Source organism: Urtica dioica, chromosome 6 (genome assembly GCF_054948205.1).
Source record: "Urtica dioica subsp. dioica isolate 48M chromosome 6, U.dioica_male_clone48M_v1_H2, whole genome shotgun sequence".
Lineage (NCBI taxonomy): Eukaryota > Viridiplantae > Streptophyta > Magnoliopsida > Rosales > Urticaceae > Urtica > Urtica dioica.
In genome coordinates, this window is record NC_142761.1 from 8,411,884 (window position 1) to 8,439,631 (window position 27,748).

A 27,748-nucleotide genomic window follows, 5' to 3' on the forward strand; every position below is an offset into this window, starting at 1 on the left:
TTGAGAGCTTCTCTCTCTAGACTTGGCCGCCCCTTCCTCTCTCTCTCTCTAGTTTATATTTTCGATTTTTCTTGTCTTGGCACCTAGGTCCTCACTCGACCTAGTGTTTAGCTCTGCGACTTCGAGACTCGTTCTTAAGTCGTAGTGTTTAAAAGTGCCCACTCACTGATTCCTTCTTTTCGAGTGATTTAGTGATAGAAACTTTCGTGGTTGCTCGAGTTGCCGAGGAAAGAAAGAGAGACGTGCTGCGAGGGGAGACGAGCGTTGTGACTTTCCAAAAGCTTCTACAAGGTTCAAGCTTCAAGAAAGGTTAGTAACTTCCATAGCTCATATTAGTTTTTATTTACATGCATATGCTCTTGTCTAGGTTAGTAAAAACTAGTTTTACTTAAAAAGAAAATTTTTAAAATTCCGCCGCTTAACGAAGCGTTAAACTTTTTCTTAAACCCTAGATCGATTCCAACAGTTTTTTGTACTAGTGCAAAATACTAAAAGTCCAAACTACAATTAGAAAATAATTAGGCCCAAATACTATAACCCAAAATTAAGTTTAATTATTCAACAGTGCCCTGCAAGGTCACCAGAAAGTGTGGCTCCGTGACTGTTAGGATGATTCCAGCGCCGCGTGGGGCTGGGATTGTTGCTGCTAGGGTTCCTAAGAAGGTGCTTCAGTTCGCCGGGATAGATGATGTGTACACCTCTTCCAGGGGCTCGACCAAGACTCTTGGAAACTTCGTTAAGGTTTGCATTTTCTGTTTTTGCTTTGTTTTGAAATGTTTGTTTGTGTTCGCTGTGGGTTTTGATGATTCTTATTGATTGATTATATATATATATATACTGTTTATTCCTATGGGCTTAACCTATGTAGTTTTGTTTTTAGGGTTTCTGATACGATAGACTTTTGTTTATGGATATGGTTGAAATTAGAATATGAGAAGGCATTATGATTTGGATTATGTGCTAGGATGTGTGTTTAGCAGGGCTAAATTATTTTTTTCAATTTTCAGTCGTATGTAAGGGTCAATGGTAAATATTTACTCTTCTCTCTCTGTTTGAAGTTCCAAAGTTCATTTTAGTTCAGTATGTAAAATTATGTTCACATAGGTACATGTAATAAAGTGGAAATTCAAATTTTCCTGATTCAAGTGTGTTACGGCAATTCCCGGATTGAGTCCTCGAAACTGAGATACCACAATCATCGGAAAACCAGGAAACGAGCTCGTCGACGTCGTCAGAAGAAATAAGAGAAGAAGAAACGAAGTTTTTACCCTGTTTCAGTCACTAACGACCTAGTCCAGCTTCCGATCACTACTATCAACGGCAATACAGATTACAACTGAGAAATTGAAAAACGAGCAAAGAAACCTTAGAATTATCCCCAAATTGAGTTTCTGAGATCAACTCGATTTTCTCTCTAATTCTCTCTCTCTCTCTCTCTCTCTCTCTCTCTCTCTCTCTCTCTCTCTCTCTCTCTCTCTAATTCAGACTCAAAAAAACGTACTAACTATAACACAGACCATCCAAACGCTATAAATAGACATTTGGAGAAAGCTTAGTAACCACGTCACCGTTGGATATGATCCAACGGTCACCTGCGTAAAAAACTGTTAAACCAGTTTTTAGTCGCTAAGCTTCCTAGACTTACGCGTGTTCAACGCTGCGTTATTGAGCGAGCTGCCGAACTGAGCGAGCTACCGAACTGAGCGAGCTGCCGAACCGAGCGAGCTGCCGAACCGAGCGAGCTGCCGAACTGAGCGAGCTGAATTCTAAGCAACTAACTTCAATTACACGTGTCCAATGCTGCGTTCAATTACAACAATTCTCCACCTTGAACACAACATCTTCATATCATCTAGTAGTGACCGGACCCAACCCCCTAAGGTTCTACCTCCTGGAACCCCTTGACGTGCAACAGCTTCAAACAGTGCTCAAAGTTGACTCTTGGTAGAGCTTTGGTAAGCATGTCAGCAGGGTTCTCTTCAGTTGAAACCTTTACCACCTTCACCTTCCCCTGCGTTGACCACATCCCCGAAATGAAGCTTGACGTCTATGTGCTTTGACCTCTCATGGAAGACTTGATGCTTGGCTAAGTGCAGGGCACTCTGACTATCACTGTGAATGATCACCTGGTCTTGTTTGAAACCAAGCTCGCTGACTAGACCTTTCATCCATAGAGCTTCCTTCATGGCTTCTGTGAGTGCCATGTATTCAGCCTCCGTGGTTGATAGAGCAACAACAGATTGCAGACAGGCTTTCCAGCTCACAATTCCACCACAAACTTTGAACACATAGCCTGTGATTGATTTTCTAGTATCAATGCTACCTGCATAGTCAGAATCAACAAAACCTTCAACCTGCACATTGTTAGTATTACCAGATCCATACTCAATGCCATAATCAATAGACCCCTTTAAATATCTGAGAATCCATTTCACTGCATTCCAGTGTTCCTTTCCAGGATTAGCCATAAACCTTGAAACCAGACTGATGGCATAAGCTAGGTCTGGCCTTGAACAGATCATTGAGAACATTAGACTCCCCACTGCACTTGCATATGGCACCTTGGTCATGTAGTTTTTATCCTCCTGAGTAACAGGTTGCTGTGATGTTGAGAGCTTGTAATGCTGACGTATGGGAGTGGCAACCTGCTTTGAGTGTGTCATCTCAAACCTCTCAAGGACTTTGGACAGATAGCTTTTTTGAAAAAGGCACAGTTTCTTGTCCTTTCTGTTTCTGACAATCTCCATCCCTAAGATCCTTCTTGCAGGTCCTAGGTCTTTCATTTGAAACCTTTTTCTCAGCTGTTCCTTCAACCTGTTAACTTCAAATTTATCTTGGCACACTATTAACATGTCATCCACATATAACAACAGATAAATCATTATAGAATTGTTCAGACACTTGAAGTAAACACACCAATCATACTCACTCCTATTAAAGCTGTGATCAATCATAAATTTGTCAAATTTTAGATACCACTGCCTAGGAGATTGCTTTAGTCCATACAGGGACTTATGAAGCAAGCAAACCTTGGTTTGTTTATCACTAACTTCAAAGCCTTCAGGTTGTTGCATGTATATGACCTCATCCAGATCTCCATAGAGGAAAGCTGTTTTTACATCCATCTGTTCTAGTTCAAGATCAAAGTTAGCAACCAAAGACAAGATAGTTCGAATGGACCTGTGTTTGACTACAGGAGAGTAAATCTCATTGTAGTCAATGCCTTCAGTTTGTGAGAACCCTTTGGCAACTAGTCTGGCTTTGAATCTTGGAGCTTCAATTCCTGGAATGCCTTTCTTGACTTTGAAGATCCATCTCGAGCCTATAATCTTCTTGTCCTTTGGCTTGTCCACCACAGTCCATGTCTCATTTTCTTTTAAGGATTTCAGCTCTTCTAACATGGCATCCTGCCATGATTTCTTGTGCTTGCTGTTAACAGCTTCCTTGTAGTGCCTAGGCTCCTCCTCAAGAACATCTGAAGCTGTCATGTAAGCATAAGCAGTAAGATCATACCCAAACCTTTGAGTTGGCTTAGGCACCCTTCTTTCTCTATCTCTGACTAAGTTATAGTCAGTGATATCTTGAGGCTCTTCTTCAGGACCTTCTTCAGCACCATGCTCTTCATTTTCAGGATGTTCAGGTGTCTCAGGACATGCTTGATGATCTTGTTGAATCTCCACCTGAGGTTGAGGTTGTGCATGTTCTTGAGTGTGATTCTCCACCTCAATCTCTGCAGCTTGCACTTCTTCCTGCTCCTCAAGAGGCGTGTCTGTCTCATCAGCTTTCCTACCCTGAAAATCATGTTCATTAAAAAATGACATCTCTGCTTATAATACATTTCTTGTGACCAGGTTCTAGGCACCACAGCTTGTATCCTTTGACTCCCTCAGGGTATCCTATGAAGATACACTTTAGGGCTCTAGGATCAAGTTTTCCCTGCTTCACATGGGCATAGGCAGTGCACCCAAACACCTTCAGGTTTGAGTAGTCAGTCTTGTGATCAGACCACATTTCCATGGGAGTTTTGAGCTGCAAAGCACTTGAGGGACACCTGTTTATCAAATAACAAGCAGTTTTAACTGCCTCGGCCCAGAAAGTGTGAGGGAGTCTTGCATGTTGTAACATGCATCTAACTCTCTCCATTATGGTTCTGTTGAACCTTTCAGCAAGACCATTTTGCTGTGGTGTGTGAACCACAGTGTAGTGCCTTTGAATACCTTCACTCCTGCAAAACTCAGTGAAAACATCAGCACAGAATTCAAGTCCATTATCTGTTCTCAAGGTTTTAACCTTCTTGCCAGTTTGGTTTTCAGTGATGGCTTTCCAGTTTTTGAAACTATCAAAAGCTTCACTCTTGTGCTTGAGTATGTAGACCCAAACTCTCCTGGAATAATCATCAATAATGGACATGTAATATCTGTTCCCTCCGTGAGAATTTACCCTGGCTGGACCCCACAGATCTGAGTGTATGTAGTCCAAGATTCCTTCAGTTCTGTGGGTGCCCTTTGAGAACTTGTTCCTGATGGATTTACCATAGACACAATCCTCACAAAACACCAATTTTCCCAGCATTGAATCTCCAAGACAACCTTTCTTGTTGAGTTCAATCAGTCCTTTTTCACTGACATGGCCAAGTCTCAGATGCCAGAGACTTGCCATTGTATCCCTGTCAATAACATTCACAGCACCAACAAGAGTAGTTGCATTCAAGAAATACAGGCCATTATGTCTATTACCCTCAAGAATCACCTTAGATCCCTTAGAAACAATTAAAACACCATTTTCAGACTTAAAAGTATAACCTTGAGATTCGAGGGTTCCAAGAGATATAAGATTTCTTTTCAGTTCAGGGATATATCTAACATTAGTGATGGTTCTTATAGAGCCATTCAGAAGTTTGATACGAATGTTACCTATCCCTTTCACCTTGCATGAATCATCATTGCCGAGAAGAACTGACCCTCCAACTTGAGTCTGAAGACTCTTAAACCATTCCTTGTTTGGTGACATGTGGTAGGTGCATCCACTGTCAAGAACCCAAACATCTTTGGCTCCTTCTTCAGATATGGTGAGGGCTTCAGCACTGTCATATCCTTGCTCAGCAACAGTCACGTTTCCTTGCTTGTTGAAGGTCTTGTCGCGATCCGGGCAATTCTTCTTCATATGCCCTTGCTTGTGACAGTGGTAACATTTGTATTGGAAAGGTTCTGAAGGATCTCCTTTTGGCTTTGCCTTGTATTTGTTCTTGGACTTGGAGGACTTCTTGGATTTGCCTTGCACATTAAGACCTTCAGCGGTCTGTTTCCTGTCGGACTTAGATTCCAATTCCTTGGCCTTCAAGGCAACCTGAACGTCTTCAAGAGAAAGAGTTTCTCTTCCATACTTCAGGGCATCAACCAGAGAGGAGTAAGATTTTGGAAGGGCATTCAGGATCATGACAGCCTGATCTTGATCCATGACAACTTCTTCAAGATTTGCTAGATCAAGTATGATCTTGTTGAAGTCATCAAGACTTTCGGAGATAGGCTTGTCTTCTTGAATCTTGAAAGAATGAAGCTTCCCCTTCAGGTAGATGAGATTGGTGAGAGACTTTGTCATGTACAAAGACTCGAGCTTTGCCCAGATTCCTGATGCAGTTTTCTCCGACGACACTTCACGCAAGACTTTGTCTCCGAGATGGAGAATTAGCGTGCCGAACGCCATCTCGAGGATGTCTTGCTTCTCAGGAGCGGATAACGAGTCTGGTAGCCCTTTCTCTCCTTGCAGAGCCTTCGCGATCTTCATCTGAACCATCAGTGCCTTCATTCGAGTACGCCATAGCGAGAAATCGCCTTTCCCATCGAAGCGATCAACTTCGATACGCCTTAGACTCATTTTCTTTGATGTCGATTGTTGAGATGGCTCTGATACCAATTGTTACGCCAATTCCCGGATTGAGTCCTCGAAACTGAGATACCACAATCACCGGAAAACCAGGAAACGAGCTTGTCGATGTCGTCAGAAGAAATAAGAGAAGAAGACACGAAGTTTTTACCCTGGTTCAGTCACTAACGACATAGTCCAGCTTCCGATCACTACTATCAACGGCAATACAGATTACAACTGAGAAATTGAAAAACGAGCAAAGAAACCCTAGAATTATCCCCAAATCGAGTTTCTGAGATCAACTCGATTTTCTCTCTAATTCTCTCTCTCTCTCTCTCTCTCTCTCTCTCTCTCTCTCTAATTCAGACTCAGAAAAACGTACTAACTATAACACAGACCATCCAAACGCTATAAATAGACATTTGGAGAAAGCTTAGTAACCACGTCACCGTTGGATATGATCCAACGGTCACCTGCGTAAAAAACTGTTAAACCAGTTTTTAGTCGCTAAGCTTCCTAGACTTACACGTGTTCAACGCTGCGTTATTGAGCGAGCTGCCGAACTGAGCGAGCTGCCGAACCGAGCGAGCTGAATTCTAAGCAACTAACTTCAATTACACGTGTCCAATGTTGCGTTCAATTACAACAAAGTGTCGTTTTAGAAGTCAATTGTTAGGTTTATCTTACACTATGGGTATACGAATATATATGTATATACAAGTTTCATTTTCAGGTATAATATATGTGTATGATTCATTTTTGCAGGCTACATTTGAGTGCTTATTGAAAACTTACGGTTTCCTGACCCCCGAGTTCTGGAAAGAGACTCGCTTCACCAATTCTCTGTTCCAAGAGCACACGGACCTGTTGATGAAGCCCACCTTCCCAATTCTCTCGCAAAGACTGCCCTTTTGATCATTTCTTCACATGTACATTCTTGAACAGCTCTACCATAATTCTTAGTGGATAACCCCAATTTAGGTTTAATAGTACAGAGGAGCCGATGCCTGAGAAATGGCTCGACCTTGAGTTTTAAACTTTTGTTTTGAATTGGATATGCTAGTTTATGAGATAAGATTATTTCTTCGATTGAATGGTTTGCTATGTTCTATGCTGTTTTCCAATGCCTTAATGTTTGCTTTGAAGTGAAGAGCCGTTTGAATTTTTCAAATTGTTGGGTTTGTCGAGAAATATGGGTACTTAAACAATGTGTTTTAACTCTGAGGTCCGACAGTCTTAGGTTCTATTCACCTCTTGATGCCAAGGTTTTATAGATCTTAGTCGAGTCAAACCCGGGCACGCCACAGTTATAAATAAAAATTGTTTTATGACCAATTCGTTGAACTTTACTTGCTTCAATGATTCATTCCCTATAGCGGTATGTCACATCACACTAGAGTCGTCTTAGAAGTTTCATTTCCTTGCTCAAGATTAATGTGATCTGTATCTTAGTCTATCCCGGGCAAATGACATTACAGATGTACCAATTCATTGTAAGCCAGGCCTCGCATGAAATTTCCACTATTATGCTTAAACGTCTGGTGTGCTGGTTGGTACATAAGCGAGACTGACGATACATATCAGATTGAAAATTAAAATATCCGTATATTAATTGTAATGTATAAAAAGAAGAAGCACTCAATTTTTACGACATTTATTTTAAGTGTTGTATAATCTTCAGTTTCTATAACACTTAACCGTAAGTGTTGTAGAATATAGATTGTAGAATCCAATATTTATACTAGTGACTATATTATATATGATCATTTAGTTCTAGAAAACAATAAATGTAAATATAATATTTAGTTTATTTAATATTATTATATATATATCTTAATATTTAATTTATCATATTGTAAGTTTTATGTAAATAGTCAACGTTTTGATATATTTTTTCAGTCAATTTATGCATGTAAATATTTGATCATGACTATTTACCAAAAACTTACTAAAAGTTGACTAAATGACAAACTAAAACTTTGAATAAGGCTAAATATCTAAGGGACTATTATTTGTCACTAAAAATCCCTTGGTAAATCCCGTATTTAGCGATTTATCAATTTGATAACGGTATATCGTTCACGAAATACCCCGGTAAACCTTCGATATCCTCATAAAATCTGAGTCCCGATTCAATACCGGTAACTTTAATTCAATCCTTGCATCCAAGTTCGTACCAGACTTGGAGTGTATAGCGGCAAAGCTAGGTATCACCGACTAAGAGTCCATAGTCTCGCGAGCAAGCTGGAGACTGTCCCAAGTCCGGTGAGTTTTCTGACTCTAGCGGCCAGAAACGTCAAAATTGAAATTACTCCAAAAAGAGTGCTCATATTCACTCTCCTATAAATAGCAACCCTATCTTAAAAAAAAAAAACAAAAAAGAATTAGCAACTCTAACTAACCACATTAATGAGAACCTTTTTTTTTTAATCTTCATATAATAGCATTAAATGTCTACTATCTCTCTTTTGAATCTCTCATTTTCTCTCAATAAACGAATGAAGCACAAATAATTCGTTTATCTGTTCTTCCATACATTATTAACCAGCTCTCGATGTCATATTATACATGGTCTAGAATTATTCATACAAAAATAGTGATCAACTAAATTACTCTACAGATATTTACTCGACACATTTCTACCTCTGAGAAAGTCGTACAATAAATAAATAACCCGTGATCAGTAGGACACATCATCAGCGTCGGAAAAGTCGGCTCCAACAACGGAATCGAGAGCCGAGACCCACTTCGGAATCCCGTTCAACGGGTCGCGCTTGGCCAGAGCCTCCAACTTTGAGACAGCCCCTTTCGAGACCCCGGATTTGACGAGCACCGCGCCGAGCGACTTGAACGTGGAATCGTCGGGGCGGAGACCCGACCTCAGCATCTCGCCGAACACCGCAGCCGCGTCCTCGAACTGCCCGCAGGCGGCATACAGCGCGATCGCGTTGTTGTAGCTCAGCAAGTCTGCGAAGAGGCCGAGGTCCCTCATCCGCCGCGCGATCGCCACGGCGTCGTCGAACCGTCCGATCTTCCTGTACATACACATCATCATCGCGTACGAGAACTCGTTCGCCTCGCCTCTCTTCTTCATCCCCTCGAAGATCTCCTCCGCGGGCCCCACCATCGACTGCTCGCTGTACAGGTCGATCATGCAGTTCGACGAGTACATCTTCGCCGGACCTTCCAGCTCATCGTACATCTCTCTCGCCTCCTGGAAAATATGCGATACAGGTCAACGATATGAAAAAAATTATATTGTTTTAGTATTTCTCAAGGCTATGTTTGGAACTTAATTTTGGGATGAAAAAAAAATATATAAAATTTGAAGGAAAATATGGAGGCAAATCAAAATTCTAAATTCTCTATTGTGTTTGGAAGTAAAAAACGATTTTGGAAGAAAAGAGAGTGACCCATGTTATATTATATATGAGATTCTTTTTCATTTTTAAGCATTTTATTTACGTGTCTTCTCTCCAAATTTATTTCCATCAACTTTTATCAATCCAAATAACACGAGAAATATATAATGAAATCTCATTTTTTGTTCATCAGATTTTTCAAGTCCCAAAGGTTCCTCGGTGTTTTCATCGAAATTTTAATTAAATGAAAAAAGTAAAATTTAAATAAAAAACAATCTGTTAACTTAACCTAACCGATTTTTTTCTGAATAATGGTAACTATAAATTCCGGCTTACCTTCAGGTATCCGACCTTGGTGTAGAGCTTGATCAGCGAGTTGCGAATCACCTCATTGAAAGGCAAACCTGCCTTCTTCATATCCTCGACATAGCCGAGGGCTTTCTCAACGGACCCAGCATCGGCGAATACATTGATCATAATCCCGAAAACAATAACATCGGGTTTGACACCATGGCCAACCATTTCTCGGTACAAACCCTCCACCATTTCCAAATCCCCGAACTTCGCGAAGCTCGATATCACAGCGCAGTAAGGGATACAATCCTTGACGAACCCTGAGCATTGCATTGCCCTCAAATACGGCACGGCTTCTCGCGCCATGTCAGCACCGGCGAGGATCTGAATCAGTGAGCCAAAGCTACAATTGTCCGGAGCAACGTCCATGGAGTCGAAGAGATCGCAGGCCGATCTGTACCGTTTGGCTATCCCGTAGGCTTTGATCATCACGTTGAACTCGACGACGGTTAGCTTATCAGCTTCCCGGCAGCAATTGAATACCTCTTCGGCTTCCGAGACGAAGCCTCGTTCTCCGTACGCATCGATGTTCGCCGAGTAACATTCCGAGCTCATTTTTCCCCGGAGATGGAATCTCCTGAACCAGAGCCAAGACCTCTCGATTTCCCCAGCTTCGATGTACATCCGAGTCAGAGCTGATTGGGTGAACTCATCAATCTCGAGCTCTCGAGAGTCCATCTCCGAGACAAGTTCTTCAGCCTGAGAAACCATTCGTCTTATTGAGTACGCGTAAAGAAGGGTTCGATAGCTCACTGGGTCCGGTTCCAAGCGAGCCTCTTTCATCTTCAAGAAGTACTCGGTGGCCATTGTTATATCGTTGTGCTTTGCGTAGAGAGAGATGAGGATGTTGTACGTCCTCGTGCTGGGCGGGATTCGAAGCTCTTCCATTTTTTTCATCAGCGAAGTCACTTCCTCCAAGCTTCCGTGGTTTCCGCTCACGTGGATCATGGTGTTGAAGGTCACAGTCGTCGGAGATATTCCTTCCCCGAGCATCCGGGTGAAGACTTCCGAGGCTTCCTTGAGTTGACCCGCTTTCCCGTACGTGTCGATCAGAGTGTTGTACGTGTGCGAGCTCAGAGAAGGGCCTCCACCAGCATTTACGTTCTTGCCCTCTTCTTCGTTTCTCGACCACTTCTTGTAAAAGTCCTCGGCTTTTCGAAACTCCCCTGATTTCTTGTAGAGCTGGACCACGATGGCCATAGTGACTTCGTCGGGACTCATTCCTTGTTCTTTCATCATCGCGAGCCATTGAAGAGCTTCGTGGGTGAGCCCGGCTTTGCTGTAGGAATCGATGAGAGTCCCGTAGGTTGAGTTGACCGGCGAGATTCCCCGGAGACACATGTCGTCCCAGAGGCTCGCCACGTGGCTCCATTTCCTGGCCCGGCCAAGGATTCGGAGGACAATGTTGTAGTGGATCACGTTGAGTTCGTAACACCCTTTTATCTTGAACCACTCGAATATCTCGAGAGCTCTCTCCCAGTTCGTCTGCTCTTTCAGGATTATGCTTCGTTCTTTGTTGCTAAGGCTCTCTTCCCACGGCTTTAAGGCTTCGTCGAGATCAGAGATTTCGTCCAGAGCTTTCAGAATCGCTGGTATACACCCTCCGTAGTTCGCCCATTTCGTCGAGCACTTGGCGTGCGGTTTCTTGTTATTTCGTACGTTCTTTTCTTCTCTCACCCATTTCGTCGAGGACTTGGCGTGCTCTTCCGTAGCTTTGAAACCCATCCCGGAATCGTTCTTTTTCGGGACGCTTCTATGTTCTGTGCGTGGATTCTCGACGAAACTTTGTTTTTCCTTCGGACCGCCATTGATTCTCTCGCCGAGCTGCTTCCTGAGAAGCCCTTTTCCGTTATGCGTTCTAAGAGCTCTGTTTTTGCTGTCTTTGTTGAGTGGTTTGATGTTTTCGAGAGGAGAGAGTGAGACTCCGATTTTTGGCACAATCTTCGTGGATAGACCCGAAACGGAGTGACCAGTGTCCGAATGGAGGTTAACCAACATTCTGCGGTAAAGCTTGTGTCTTTACGACCTCTTTACTATTAGAAACTGAGACGATGACCGAAAGAAATGGATTTTGACTTCAGATTCGTATACGAGATTGAAGTGTCAACTTGAATATTTCCAGCGGTGGAGATTTGAGACAGAGAGCTGCGATTGATTCTTTGAAGTGTTATTGTCATTAGCACAAAACAAATTACACTTGGTGTATATATTATGTACTTTACAGCCATGCTAACAGCTTGTTGTAACTTGTAACTAACTTAACAATACATTACCATGTCATCAGCACACTAATACACGTTGATGTACATTAGGCTCATTGTCATGTCAGCTCACTATTTTCACACCAGCAAAATGAAAGACAAAAATAAATAGATAAATTTAAAAAGAATAAGTTTGATACAAAAAAAAATACTATAACCCACTAAATACCGAAAAACTATCGATATTTTTTTCTTCTTCTAATTTTGAACTAAATAAATTTCAATTACAATCGTCGTGAACTATTTTTAAAAATATTTTATTTTGTTTTTGCTCGAAAATTATGTTTAAAATTACGGAAATGCTCTGTGACACGGGTCACGACCACGAACGACCCACACACATTTTGACACGTGGCACTTTGGTGCCACGTGTCAAAATGTGTGTGGGTCGTTCGTGATCGTGACCCGTGTCACATAGCAATGCTCTTAAAATTATAACTACATGCACAATTACATTTAAGTTTTCATACGATCTTTTTTTGTGCACATACATAAGTGACCGAAATACTTTGTGCATATGTATGTTATTTTCATAGTGAGTCTTTGTTTTGCTTTTACCTATGTATAAATGTTTATATATAAAAAGTACACAAAAATACATATATCTATGTATATTTATTAGACACGTTAATATATATTATATACATTTTAAAAAATAAATCAACAACATATTTGTAATTATATTTTGTTATAATATATTAGTCGGTATAGTTGTCAATAAGCAATATATCAGCAATATACCATCAGTATTATCGGTAGTCAGTATATATATATATATATATATATATATATGTTTATAGGATACCAATAGATATACCAGTCGGTAGTCGATATATCAGTAAAATCAAAAAATTCGGTATCGATATTTTAAACCTTAGAATAGTTTAACAATTGAGACATATTTCAGATCTGAATCAAATTATGTTTCGCTTGCATTTTAAATCTGAACATTTTTATTCATGGAATAGTAAAAGATTGAAACTTTGTTCCGACTGTATCGTTTAGAACTTCATTTTGATATCAGACTAGATTTTAGTTTTAAATTTTCTATATTTTTTCTAACACTACCAAAACTTAATATTTTATTGCAGTTGGAACAAGATTGAATATCTATGCAAAGTGACGTACTAATCAAATTTTAAGCATACTTAGACTTTGTTTGGTAAGAAGGAAAGAAACATGGGTGGATGGATTAGATAGGATGGAAAAGAAAGGAAAAGAAAGTGGTGGATTATAGTTTTCTCAAATGTTGATTGGTATAATAGGAAGAAAGATTACTATCCATCCATTTGTTTGTTTGGTATAAATAAAAAATAAAAAAGAATAGTTAAATTTATATATTCAAATTACTTTTATACTCTTATAATAAGTGAAGCCTAATTTTCATGTAAAACTAATAAATATATACATTTATATAAATCATATACGTACACACATATTATATATATATATATATATATATATATATATATATATATATATATATATAAACTTAACAGTGTACACTGCATATTAACATGCAAATGAAGTACATATAATTTTTACATATCTAATGCATAATTAGTGCTTAAACAAAAGAAAATATTTTATACGAATTCTAAATATTACATATTCTTTGTAAATTCACATTCAAAAGATTAATAATCAAACTATTTAGATGTCATATTTCTTCAAAAGCAAAATACATTTTCAAAATAAACCAAAATAAACACTTGCCAACGACAATTTACCAAAAAGCTTTACGAGATTCTATAGTCATCAATTTCACAAAGTGTTACTCCCTGTTGTTGCTTGGAGACATCATCTTCAAAAGAAGTTCAAGACGACGGTCACTTGGCACCGCAAAAAAAAGCTCGAACTTTGGAGGAATCCTTGATTAAAAATAGAAAAGCATCGAGTTGAATATTATCCAGAACTTCAATCTTCAATAACTCCGCATAGACTTCCTCCTCTGAATAAATTTTTGGTCGTCCTCTCTCTATTGCATCAACCCCTTTTTCAGCTATAACACTGCTTTCTCGAATTACAACATTGCCTTCTTTCATCGCATCAACAACACCACTTATACTTGATTGCATAGCCTCCATGTGTTTATCAAAGGAATCCATCATATTATATTTTCTTTTTGTACCTTTAGAGGAGTTTGGAGTTTGAGAGGCTTGTTTTGAAGACTTTGGTTGAGAGGTATTAATTGTGGCATTATCATCAACCTCAAGATCAACAAATTGATTGCCTTCATCTTCATCTTGCCATTTCTTAGCTCTCTCTTTGGCACTCATTGCATGTTCTCCGGTAGCTCTATCCTTGGCAAATAACTCATATAATTTGTCATAGTTTTGAATTGCACAATATCTCCACTTGTTTGCCTTAGGATTTTTCTGCACATGCATTTGCACAACATATAATAAGTATTACTTTGTAGTATTAATTTCAAAGAAATTATAACAACAATAAAAGACATAATATCAAACAGTACATGAATATGACTACAAAAGCTAGCATATATATGACATAAAATTATTCCCTAATCACTAAATAGTCTTGCCACATGACTTGTGCTATATTATCCCTCAAGGCAACCCCTTTTTTAGCATCTTCTCCATCATTTGCGATATTGAGGTACTCATCTACTTCCGATTCTCGGTTCATGAGTTCTTGATCTACTTGTCTAAGTAACTCATCATCCGGATCTTCACCGATTAGATAGTTGTGCAAGATAAAACATGCTAGTATTATTTCTGTGAGTGACTTGATAGGATATTGAGGTTCGGTTCCACTCGATATGATAGGAAAACGTTTTTTTAGCACACCGAAGGCTCTCTCTATTACATTGTGCAATGATGCGTGTCGAAGATTAAACAACTCTTCATGATTTTCCGGACCACGTTGTGAGTACTCTTTCAAATGATAAAGTACTCCTCTAAATGGGGTGATAAGTCCACTCCGTAACATGTATCCCGCATCAACTAAATAATATTTGCCTATATACAAAATAATTTTGTCTTTAGTTTGTTAGCATATGAATATATATATATATATATATATATATATATATATATATACATACATACATAAATGTGTGTGTCTATTTTGGTCTACCTTTGGGAATTATAAGTTTATCTTCCCTTACTAAAGCATTTTTTATAATTCTCGAATCGGAAGCCGTTCCTTCCCATCCAGGCAAAGCATAAGTGAACTTCATATCAAATCCACATGCAGCCATGATATTCTGTGTAGGATGTTCTTTTCTTCCCCGATATCGTGAAGCCTCGTTTCGAGACACTTTCACTCGGACGTGAGTTCCGTCAATTGCTCCAACACAATCGTGAAATTAATTTATTCTTCATTTCGAACTAAAATATTCATAGTAATCATATGAATCGCCTAAATGATAATAAATACCTTAAAGTAAGGGTAGAATCTAAAATTTTCAAGTATTTCCTTGGGTGTCTCTTCTCCATCAGGTTGCTTCATAAAAATATCTTCCAATGAAATGATTGCTTGCAACACTTCATGAAAATGCCTACTTATTGTCTCGCCACTTCGACGGAAGAAAAATTATATGAGGCGGTTTTTGGCATTGTGTGATATTATGAAGAGAAATTTAGCCACTTTTTCCTCTACTATCGAATTTTTGTTATCCTTGAGGCGACCCGATTGTCGAAGTAGATCACACAAGTTAGCAAATGCTAAGGGACTCATTCGTATAATATCACGACATTTTTCATCAATACTAAGTCGATGTATAAGTTGATTCCTAGTATTTTCACTATCGACGCTACAATTAAGAAAGCTCGGGTCTACATAATGTGAGCAATAATACAATTCCATCATGCATATTGTTTCCACTATGTAACACACGAGTTGGGTAGTGGCTATACGTCTTTGTTTTTCCCATTCATTCTTGAACCTTCTTATATTTTCTTGATATATCTTAATGATGTTCTCTCCTAAATTCTCATCTTCATTGGTTGAGTTTTCTTGTTGATCCATCTAAATAGGAAAATAAACTTGTAACCATAGTGCTATAATAAACACACAAAATTGCTACCAATAGGTGAATAAAAATAATTGCATAAAACACAAATAATTAGAAACAAATGTACACACCAATGATAAAATAAAAAATGTGAACATTGTAAATAAGAAAGACTACAATATTGCACATACGAATGAGGTTAAAAAAAATTACATACCTTGTGAAGCAATGTATTATGTATTAGGGAGAGTCTTGGAGAAATTCAAGAACTTGGTTCTGAAAAAAGAGTGTGATAAGAATAATACTAAACATTAGCTTGTTTTAAAAAAATATGGATAAGAAAAAATAATAAATAAATAAATAAACCCTTACTTATGCACACAAGCTTTTCAATGGTGGAGAAACACACCATTACTCTGAGAAATGTTTAGCAGATGGAGTTGAGAGAGAGAGAGAAGGTAAAGAGTCATTAAATTTATATAAATAAATATTACGAAATTGCCATCAGTTTTTAGGGACAATAATGTAAATCTTCAAAAAAAGGTATTCCCTCATTCTTCTTCCGTCCAATTTTGGGGGGATGACTTTTTGGTGGGACCCATTGATTTAAATCCTTTCTAAGATGCTTTTCATCCCTCCTCTCTTATGTACCAAACACCAAAAATTATAATTTCTTCCACCCAAATCCTCTCATATTAATCCATCCTTCATAAACCCCTCTTACCAAACAAGGTGTTAATCAAGTTATGAGATGGCTTATTATTGACTCCCAGTGCAAACAGTTGAAAAGGCGCTGATGGGTGCTTTTAAAACTAAGTCCTATCTACTTTTGTTTTCTTTACCGTTTAAAATGAAATTTCGTTTCTACATAAAAATTCATTAAATAAGGGCTATTTGTTATAAATTTGAAATACATGTATAATTTGATAAAAATGCCTTCTAAAACATAATTTTCACTTTTAAAACAATGTGTTTCACTCTCTCATTTTACTTCTCGCTCCTCTTAACTTGGTGTGCTTTCTCTTACTCTCTCTTTTCTCTTAGGATTTTTTGGCCGAACCATAGCATGCCGCGGCGGCCGAGGTAGAGCCGGCCAAGACGTCCGCTCCAGAGCTGGACAAGGCGACCGTGGTCCAAGTGTCCGTGGCGGCGCAGGCCAAAGGAAGAAGGATTTCCTTGAGTGACATTGTGAACGATTGTTTTTCAATTTTGTGACATGTTTTTCTAGTGTCTACGTGTTTTATAGTTCATTAGACACCACGACAGTGATTTTTTGTTTTTACATTTATTATTTTATGCTAAAAGAAAAAGAAAAAAAAAGAAAAAATAGAAATAGAAATAGAAAAAAAAATGCAAAAAAAAGAGTGTTTAATTTTTGCATTTTATTTCACTGTTTAATTTTTTTATTTTAGTTTTTGGCGTGGCGTTATGTGATATCAGTTTTAGAGACTAGATCATTGTATAGTCGAAGTTTATGGGGAAACAGATGAACATAAAGACTTAGGAAAGGAAATGTTCTCGAAAGGCGAAATTTTGTGCCATAATGAATTTGAGAATGGGTAAGTAAATAATATCATGTGAGAGTTGGTGAGCTTTGGTGAGATTGAGTCGCTAGACATTATGGTGTTCGAGTAATGTATTTCTTTTATTTGAGCATTAGACATTGGAGGGCATGAAAAAACTTTCGATTTGATCCCTCTCTATTTCGGGACACATTTCGCACGTGGGGGTTTTTGGTTGGCAATGTGTTGCAAATATTTATTTTTTTTCATATGGTAATTGACTCGGATTCGGAAATTTATGTAGGTTGAGGCATTTAACACTTGACACATTGCTAATTTTATAATCGCCATTCGTTTTTAGTGTAAAGTTTTTTGTTTGTTTATTTTTATTGTCTAATTTTGTGTGTTGCTTGAGGACAAGCAAAGGTTCAAGTTTTGGGGGTACTAGAAGAGTGCATTTGAGAGTGGAATTGAGGGGATATCTCAGATTCAGGGGGAGCCTAATTCGGAATTCACAGGTAGTAATAGGAAAAGTGGATTGAGACATGGATTGTTCATATAAGTCCATTATTGTATTATTGACTACTTATTGTTATAGTCATTTTCCTTTCTACTAGGCACACTGCCCTCCAGAGTAGGTGACATTGCACTGAACTGGGTTATCATTCTTTGTGTCATTTATTTTTACGCATTGTCTTGTTTATAATATCTCTTGCATCGGAACAGATTGTCGCACATATTGATTCTACATTGTGTGCGAAATATTGTATCTGACTAAACAGAATTTCAATTAGTATCGGAGCAGCCTCCCAGATCTAGAGGTTGTTTTCCTTACGTTGTTGACCTCTTTCTATTTGTAATGGATAATACCAGGAAAGGTGGGTCTGTTAATCATCCTTCGGTTCTTGACGAAACAAATTATGGGTACTAGAAAGCTCGGATGAGTGCCTTTCTTAAGTCCATTGATAAAAAGACTTGGAAAGCTATCGTAATTGGCTGGTCTATCCCCACTATCAAAGATGATAAATGTGTTGTCATATCTACCAAACCGGAAAAGATCCCACTGAAGATAAAGTTGCTCTTGGTACTCTTATACTCTAAATGCAATCTATAATGGTGTTGAAAAAAACATTTTCAGGCTCATAAACACTTGTACAAGTTCCATAGGGGCGTGGGAGATTCTTGAAGTTGCTCATGAAGGAACTTCCAAAGTGCGCATTCAAAGACTTCAAATTTTCACCACCAAGTTCGAGGGCATGAACATGCTAAAAGAAGAGACCATAACTGAGTATCATGTGCGAGAACGGGTTGAGCACACTCGATTATCGTCTCTCGGCCTAATCCGCTTCTAAAGTCGCTTCTAAATATTACCCGCGATATGGCAAGAAAGATTTAGAAGCGACAATATGCTTCTAAAGTCGCTTCAAAACCTTTCCCGCCACTTCTAAAACATAAGTGGATGAGTTAGAGGATGGTGAAAGAAAAAAGTGGTAGATTATAAATTTCTACAAAGTTAATTGGTATAATATATAGGAAGACCACAATTTATTAACCTATTTTTTAGTATGGATAAAAAGGACGTAGGAATGATAACTTTCTATTATACTAAAGTTACCATATTATCTTTATCTTTATATAATAATTACATAAATTAATGTTATAATTGTAATTGGATGATAAAAAATTATCATCCTTCCCGATCCATTCAAATTGAGATTGATTGTTATTTGTGTGTCCGATAAACTGCAAATTCAGCTTAATATATTTTCTATCTTTCCATCCACCCTATCAAACAATACAAGGAATTAGTTTTCTCACGTAAATCTATCTGCATAAATATTTCTACTACTAAACAAGGCCTTAATGAAATAGTGACGGGACTTATTATAGACTCTAAAACAAACACATTTTATTAACATAATTAAGAGGGTTAATCGAGAATAAAGATACAACCTAATAGGATGGTGCAAAATGGTAGCAAACTTGTATTCTCGATTTAACATTCAATTCCAAATGAAAAAAAAAATGTTATTAGTATTTAACTTTCGGAGAAATAACGATAAAAATACTTAATGTTTACGGTTTATATCACTTATATACTTATTATTTAAAAGTTGCGGGGTAAAAATATTCAATATCGATTTTTTATCTCTCCGTTACTACCAGACTGTTAACTTTGGATGTCAATGCCACATGTCGTCATATGATAACTTTGCAAAAATTATATATATTAAATTTATTTTTATTGTATTTTAATTTTTAAAAATATAAAAAGAGACATCTCTCTCTCTCTCTCTCTCTCTCTCTCTCTCTCTCTCTCTCTAAATATACACATATGAAAACATAAATTAAACATGTAAGCCCTTTTTTCGTTCCTAACGCCAGAAAATAAATGGATACAATTACCCTACCAGTTTAATCAACATAAATCAAGACAGCAAATATTCATATCCATCGCAGAAGAGATGCAAAAAATACCACTGCAAGTCAATCACAAACCGCATCAACAAGAACTCACACGGAATAAAAATCATAATCACGACTTACATGTAAAAGCGGGTTGCAATCCATTTCTTGCAGATACACTTCATAATCACTAGGGATTGCTGATCTTCTAACTCTAGTAGATCTTCTTAATGTTGCTTCATCATTCTCTTGATGTTCAATAGGTTGTTCAACATGATCTTGATCAGCAACTTGATCTAAAGGATCAGCATTATTAGCTTGTGGAACTTCAATAGCTGGTTGTCCTACACACGATTGAGCTTGAGGAGTATGTATGATAATCAGTCTATCACTTGAATTAGAATGTTGAGCTTCATTGTGATCCAATGCAGAGACCGAGTCACGCAATTTGTCACTCCCACTAATCAAGTCATTCTCAAGAAATTTTGCATTTCCTGATTCCACAATCCTAGTACTATGAGATGGATAGTAGAATCTATAACATTTAGACTTCTCGGTATATCCGATGAAATACCCACTAGTAGTCCTAGGGTCTAGTTTATTTTCTTGTAGATTATAAATTCCCACTTCGGACAAGCATCCCCAAACGCGTATGTGTTGCAAACTGGGTTTCCAACCTTTGAATAACTCAAAAGGCATTTTTAAAACAGCCTTGGTTGGAACTCGGTTTAATATATACACAGCCGTCTTTAGTGCTTCAGTCCACAAGAATTAAGGAAGTTTTATTTTACTCTTCATACTTATCACCATGTCAATTAAAGTTCAGTTTCTTCTTTTTGAGACACCATTTTGGTCTGGAGTACCAGGCATAGTGTATTGGGCAACAATCCCATGTTCTTGAAGAAACTTCACAAATGACCCAGGTGCTTGTCCATTCTCAGTGTATCTACCATAATGCTCACCACCTCTATCTGATCTCACGATCTTGATTTGTTTACCACATTGATTCTCTACTTCAGCCTTAAAAACTTTAAAGGCACCTAAATCTTCATCCTTAGAACGAAGTAAATAGAGATACATATATCGTGAGAAATCATCTATGAAGGTGATAAAGTACTTTGGACTACTTGCATCCATATCAGGACAACAAATGTCTCTATGTATGATTTCTAACAATTCAGTACTTCTCTTTGCACCCTTTTTAGACTTGTTCGTTTGCTTTCCCTTAATGCAATCCACACACACTACTAGAAATATGACATTTAGCTACGGAAGTATTAGCGACGACTTAATCGTCGCTAATTTTTCGTCGCTAATCACCCTTTTAGCGACGAATTTATCGTCGCTAATTATTTGGTGCCAAAACTTCTAAAGTTTCGCGGCAAAGACAATTAGCGACGATATTTTCGTCGCTAATTATATCTATTCGTCGCTAAGTTCGCGGCAAAGACAATTAGCGACGATATTTTCGTCGCTAATTATATCTATTCGTCGCTAAGTTCGCGGGAAAACAATTAGCGACGATATTATCGTCGCTAATAGTTTGGAATTAATATCGAATTAATTTCGAATTTTAACGAAATTTAAAGAGGGAAAAATCCCCCAAAATAATTTAAATGAAATGATTTAGCGACGATAAAATCGTCGCTAAATGTTTCAAAAAAACTATTAGCGACGATTAAATCGTCGCTAAATGCCTGGTTATGAACTGAAAATTTAAGTTCATTTAGCTACGAATTTTAAACATTTAGCGATGATTTAATCGTCGGTAAATGTCTTTAAATACCAGATCGCGTATTAGTTTCCCCCATTTTTCCCAGACCTAAAAATTAAAATTTCTCCAATCTCTCCCAAAAACCCAGTTCTCCTCCGACGAACCTCCGTCCTCCGCCGTCGTCCGCCGTCCCCGAAGCTCCGGTAAGTCGCTCTCTCCTCATGTCTCTCTCTCCTCACATCTCTCTCTCCTCACGTCTCTCTCTCTCCTCAAATCTGTCTCTCCGAAGCTCGTCGCCGTCCACCGCCGTCCTCCGACGTTCCGCCGCCGACGCCGAAGTCCAGCTCGTCCGCCTCTTCCTCCGCCTGCACGTCTGTTCCTCGATCCGCCACCGCCGGTAAGTTTATATATATATATATATATATATATATACATACATATAAGCTATATTTTATATATTTACATAATTTAGTATATAATTAAGGATATAAGTTTTATATAATTAGTTATATATAATTATTTAGGATATAAGTATTTAGTATATAATTTATTATATAATTTAGTATTTAGGATTTAATTACGATATAATTTAGGATGTTTGATAATTTAAAATTGTAAATTAGGATTATAGATTAAATATGTACGTATATAAGTATAGTAGATTAGAGATTAATAAATTAGGAAATGTAATTTTGTTAATTACGATTAGAAAATTTAAAATTAATGAATTAGTTTAACGAAAATTAGGTAGTTTATGTGAAATTAATTAATTGGTTATGGATTGAAATTGAAATTGAAATTGAAAATGGATTTAATTTTTGTTAGAAATGAATAAAAATGTGACATTAATTAAGTGGTTATAGATTTAAAAATGAATAAAAATGTGAAATTATTCCGTGAAATGAAGTCGCCGTGAGTTGTGTGGTCACCGGAGCAAGAGTGACAACCAGAGAAGGGGTGAGTGAGGACCGGAGAAGCTTATTTCGTGATTGGAGGTAAGGAATTTCCTCTCCTTGGACTAGATTGAAATTGAATCTAGGGTTCATAGCAAAAATTGGGGGGGTTTTGAATCCGAGTTGTATATGTGAAACTGATGAGTTTTATGTGGTGGTGGGACTTGATTACTGATAAGTATGACATAAATTTGAGGATTGAAGATGAATTTCTCGTGGTGATTTGAATTTTTTGGCCGAATTTCAAGGCTAGGGTTCATGGAAGTTAATTTTTGGGGCTTTTTGATTTCTTAAGGCTTGTTTGTGATCATGAGACGTTTATGAGAGTGTTTAATGGTTGGGTGATGATTGTAGGGCATGTTTTAATTTTTGTTGAATTTTTTTAGACGAATTTTGGTTTGGAATTGTGTTGGACGTTTGAATTTTGAGGTTTTGTTTGGAATTATTGAGACTTGTTTGTTGTCTTGGCCGAGTGCTCGTTTTTGCCATGTGTTATCTTGGCCGAGGATTTGAGATAGCCGTGATGTTATTTTTGGCCGAGGACTTGTCTTGACCGATTGCGTTTTGTGATTCTGAGCCTCGGGTTATTTATTTTGGTGATTTTGATGAGGATTCGCTTGTTTGGTTTAATGGTTGATTGAGATTGATGAAATGTGATTATTCCGTTTCGCGTTCGATTTTTGAAGTTGTGATTGGATTAGGAATTAATTTGAAAATGGATTTGACAGTTGAGTTTTGAAATCAATGAATAATGATTTGAGATTGATTTTTTTTTGTTCGGGCTCGGCTTTTTGCTAGTTAATCTTGAAGTTGAAATTTAAATTTTATGACGAGTTAGAAAATTTTAATGACAAGTCTAGAAATTTTTATGACAAGTCTAAGGATTTTGTGACAAGTTAGTTTGATTCGTGTTTGGTTGTGTGACTTATTTGGGTTCGCATAGTTCACAGCAGGCTCCGTCGACCCACAGCCAGCAGACGACGCCCGGCGGTGTCAGTCGGCTGATGAGCAAATTGTAATCCCGCCGCACCATGCAGAGTTTCAGCGCCAGCAGAAGAGCGTTTCACGTCGAGGCGGGGGAAAACGAGTGGCTGAACGACGAAGCAAAGGTCGCGACTAGTGTTTTATTACATATTTTGTATATAGTAGATTTTTATTTGCATATTTGTCGATAATCGAAATCGTAACCGTATTTTATATATAAGTTCATTTCGATAATATAATTTGATTTTTATTTGATTTTTCATTTTAGAATTTCATAAACGAAAAACAAAATAAAAAATAAATAATTAACGACGATAAAAATTAATAATTTTAAAAATCGAAAAAAAAAGTTTGTAATTAGCGACGACAAAGTCGTCGCTAATTATTAAAAAATTAACTTATTAGCGACGACTTTATCGTCGCTAATTCGCGCGCGAAATTTCCCCGCGTCAATTAGCGACGATTAAGTCGTCGCTAAAGAATTAAAAAAAAATCTCGTTTAAACATTTAGGGACGACAAAATCGTCGCTAATATCGTCGGTAAATATTTAGCGACGATTAATTCGTAGCTAAATATATTTAGGCATGGACATTTAGCGACGATAAAAATCGTCGCTAAAATCGTCGCTAAAGAGATTTAGCGACGATTAATGGGTTATTAGCAACGAAAAAAATCGTCGGTAATGGTGAGATTTGTTGTAGTGACAAGCCTCAAAGTCAGTAAAATCAAGAGCACTAAGTACTCCCTCATTCACTTACCTTTTAATTCTAAGAATGGAGATATGTCCCAATCTCCGGTGCCACAATAAAGAAGAATTTTCATTCATAATACAACGCTTCAACCCAGCAGTAACATTCAAGGAGTTATTAGCAACATCATTTTGCAATGTAATTGAATAAAGACCATAAGATAATGTACCATAACCAACAATTCCGGATTTATATAATAATGTAAAACCATCATCCGAAAATATTAAAGTCCAAACCAAGAGGCACAAGTCTTAAAACTGAAATTAAATTCCTTGAAAAACTAGGAACATAAACGGTCTTTTCTAAATGCAAAACAAAGCCACTACTTAAAACCAAATTGCAAGAACCAACAGCCTCCACATGTGAGCTCATCCTGCCTCCTGAAAGGATGTGGTGCTCACTTCCCACTGGCTTTCGTAGGTCTTGCATACCCTGCACAGTATTTGAAACATGGATTATAGAACCAGAGTCAATCCACCAAGTATTATGACCAACATCGGTTAGATTTGATTCATAACATACAAACGAAAGTTGAATACCTTTCTTGTCAAGCCAATTTTTGAACTTAGAGAATTCTTTCTTCATGTGTCCTTTCTTCTTGCAAAAGAAACACTTTGACTCTTTCTTAATGTCCAGTTTGACAGGGATCTTGCCTTTGTCTTTGGCACGATCTTTCTTCTTCCTTTAAGAGAAAGTCATATTCACTTTCTCACCCTCTTCCATAGCCTGCCTATGCTCTTCTTGAACATACATGGTCATAATTTCATTAATTGGCCATTTATCTTTATGTGTGTCATAAGAAATCTTAAATGGGCCATATTGCTGGGGCAGAGTGCACAGAATGAAGTGAATCAGAAAGGTTTCAAACATTTCAACTTCCAACGTCTTTAATTGGGCCACAATATCCCTCATGCACATGATATATTCACGCATACCTCCTACCCCAGTGAGCTTCATGGATGAGAACTGCATGATAAGAGTACTTGCCAAAACCTTATCTGAAGTGACAAATTGATCGTCTATTACTTTCATTAAGAGACGAACATTGTCATATTGCTCAATTGAACCCCTAATCCCAGCAGATACTTTGATCTTTATGAACATAACGCAAAGGCGATTAGATCGCTCCCACTTTTCATAAAGATCAACCTGATCTGGGGTACTTTCCTCAGTGATTGAGGGAGGTTCAGGCTTTCTTATGGCATAGTCCATATCCATCCATCCTAGTTGAAGGAGAACTCTCTCTTTCCAGACCTTAAAATTAATGTCCCCCTTTGAGTTCGGGAACATTGCACTTAATATCAAAGTAACCTACAGTTTGACTAGCAGCAATTTACAGAAATTAAACATGCTTATTAAAATATGTTTTGAAGAAAATAACTATATCATGATTTACCAATGCAAAACATGTTTTATTCAATGAATCTAGAGACATAAAACTTGCTTGTGGGCTAAAGTTCTAATTTAGTTAGATTCACACGATTATGATATAAAACTATCAAACTACGTTCCTTTTCCTAATACCAGTGGGTTAATTAGGAAATATAATTTGATATTTTATCCTAATTAATCATACAAATATTACAAAATTCATGTGGGTAGATTTCATAATATAGCATATGATTAACCACAATTATTATTTTAATGTGAATTTAATTCTAAATATACAACCTAGATTAATTAAAGATGTTGTGGCTACTCTCTAATTAATAAAGATCATATTAATTAAAAAAATAATATAAATAAATAAATAATATTGTGCTAGTCAATAAATTGCTAAATGTTATATGTATATTACAAAATAATAATAATAAACAGTCATATAACTTCTTAATTATTCTAACACAATACAAATTTAAAACTAAATATTTGCATACAGATTCTAAATAATGCAAATAAAATTAATAACATGCATCAATTTATTTTATTTTCTATATAATATGACAATAAATCATATTCTTAATAAATAAAAAATAAATAGATAAATAGATAGATACATACAAAAAGATTCAGTGTAATAGCATGTAAAAATATTGCACATGCGCACGACTCCATATATATACACATTATAACAAAATATTTTGGCACGTGTAATAGGCTCAATGCATTGGGTTTTACAAGCAAATACACAAAAGCCCAATATAGCTTACCAGCTTACCGATATATTGCAATCTATATGAAAAAACGGCAGCTTTATAAAAACAACATTTCTTCATTAAAACTATACGACATGTCGTTTAAGATCGTCTTCTTCACCCATCAAACCATATTTTGACCCGCAAACCCATTTAAAAAATCCGACGGTTTCTCCATTATTTCTCCATGGTTTTCAAGATTTTAAAGCCCACAATTGATAGAAAAACAATTTTAAAAGGATTGGACGTATTAATTTTTCAAAACAACGTGTAACATGAAAACCCCAAAAATGGAAATAACAACACCATTAACACCAAGGCAAAGGTATGGAATGCTCTGATACCAAATGTAAGAATTTGAAAGTCTCTAATCCGAACACACATGATTAGAAACATGAACCTTCAAGCGGAAGCAAAATGGATCATGTGTTTACCTCCGGCCATTGTTATCGGAATATCGTCGAAGCTTTAATGGCGACTCGGAACGACGGCGTCGGCGTCCCAATGGACACGAAAACGAAGTTATGCTCTTCTAAAACTTGATAATCTCGAACTAGATGGTGTATGTTTTATGAATGAGATTATTGGCTTAGGGACCAAAACTCACTCTCACAATTTATAATCATTCTCTTTCCATCAGAGAGAAATGGAAATGTGAGCTGTTACGGGCATTAATTCGTAGCTTCATTGTGTATTTGATTACAAACTAAATAAGGATTTTACTGACAATAATATGTGGAATAAAACAATATAACGTATTGTTTACGTTCAAAATTCCAACACTATCAACCCGAACCGTTATAACTCATTTTTTAATTTTAAAAAACCAACCCGATTGAAAGGTAAAACCAAACCAAACCAACCAAAAACTAATCGGGTTGGTTTGGGTTAGATTTTTCGGACTATAATTATCGACAAATGACTTTATAACTTGGATGAAAATCATGTCTGTATATTATATTTAATACGTTATATCAAATATGATCAAAATTTTACTTATCTTTAGAAAGTTTGAATATTAAAATAAAAATTGCGGCATATTTCTAATTACTAAATCTTCATGTATTCGCAAATAATAAAGTATAATACTTAATATTTTTTATTTAATTATAATATTATTAAAAATTGATATTTTTTAACAATAGTACATATATTATACTTGCAATCTTAAAAAAAATTAAATGATTAATACCATCGAGTTGGTTTGGTTCAACCCAATCTCACAACTATAAAAAACCAAACCAACCCGAAACTTTTGCGGTTTAGGTTGGTTACAACCCAAACTTCATCATGTTTTAATGTGGCGGTTTATAAAACAGTACGGTTTGGTTTGGATGATCGGGTTGTTCGGTTTGACGGTTTTTATGAACACCCATCATATATATATATATATATATATATATATATATATATATATATATATATATATAGAGAGAGAGAGAGAGAGAGAGAGAGAGAGAGAGAGATGATTCTTTCATATTCT

At 37.0% G+C, this 27,748-nt stretch overlaps 2 protein-coding genes across 2 annotated transcripts in view; one reads left to right on the forward strand and one right to left on the reverse strand.

Moving 5' to 3' along the window:
- Window positions 1-6,780, forward strand: part of LOC149393270 (uncharacterized) — a 29,938-nt gene extending 23,158 nt beyond the window's left edge. The window contains exons 3-4 of the mRNA XM_089617959.1: window positions 550-741; window positions 6,631-6,780. Coding sequence (XP_089474085.1) covers window positions 550-741; window positions 6,631-6,780 — 342 coding nt within the window. The remainder of the gene's footprint in view (window positions 1-549; window positions 742-6,630) is intronic.
- Window positions 6,781-8,334: 1,554 nt separating this feature from the next.
- LOC149393271 (Tetratricopeptide repeat (TPR)-like superfamily protein) lies at window positions 8,335-11,791 on the reverse strand. Its single transcript, XM_089617815.1, has 2 exons — window positions 9,564-11,791; window positions 8,335-9,079 (listed from the first exon to the last, which is right to left on the reverse strand). The coding sequence occupies exons 1-2, from the start codon at window positions 11,577-11,579 to the stop codon at window positions 8,546-8,548; spliced, it is 2,550 nt and encodes an 849-aa protein (XP_089473941.1). The 5' UTR covers window positions 11,580-11,791; the 3' UTR covers window positions 8,335-8,545.
- Window positions 11,792-27,748: the final 15,957 nt, after the last annotated feature.

Coding starts and splice junctions, on each gene's coding strand:
- LOC149393271 (XM_089617815.1), bottom strand. CDS start 11,579: ATGTTGGTTAACCTCCATTCGGACACTGGTCACTCCGTTTCGGGTCTA. Junction 9,080..9,563: donor CCAAGGTCGGATACCTGAAG/GTAAGCCGGAAT, acceptor CATATTTTCCAG/GAGGCGAGAGAGATGTACGA.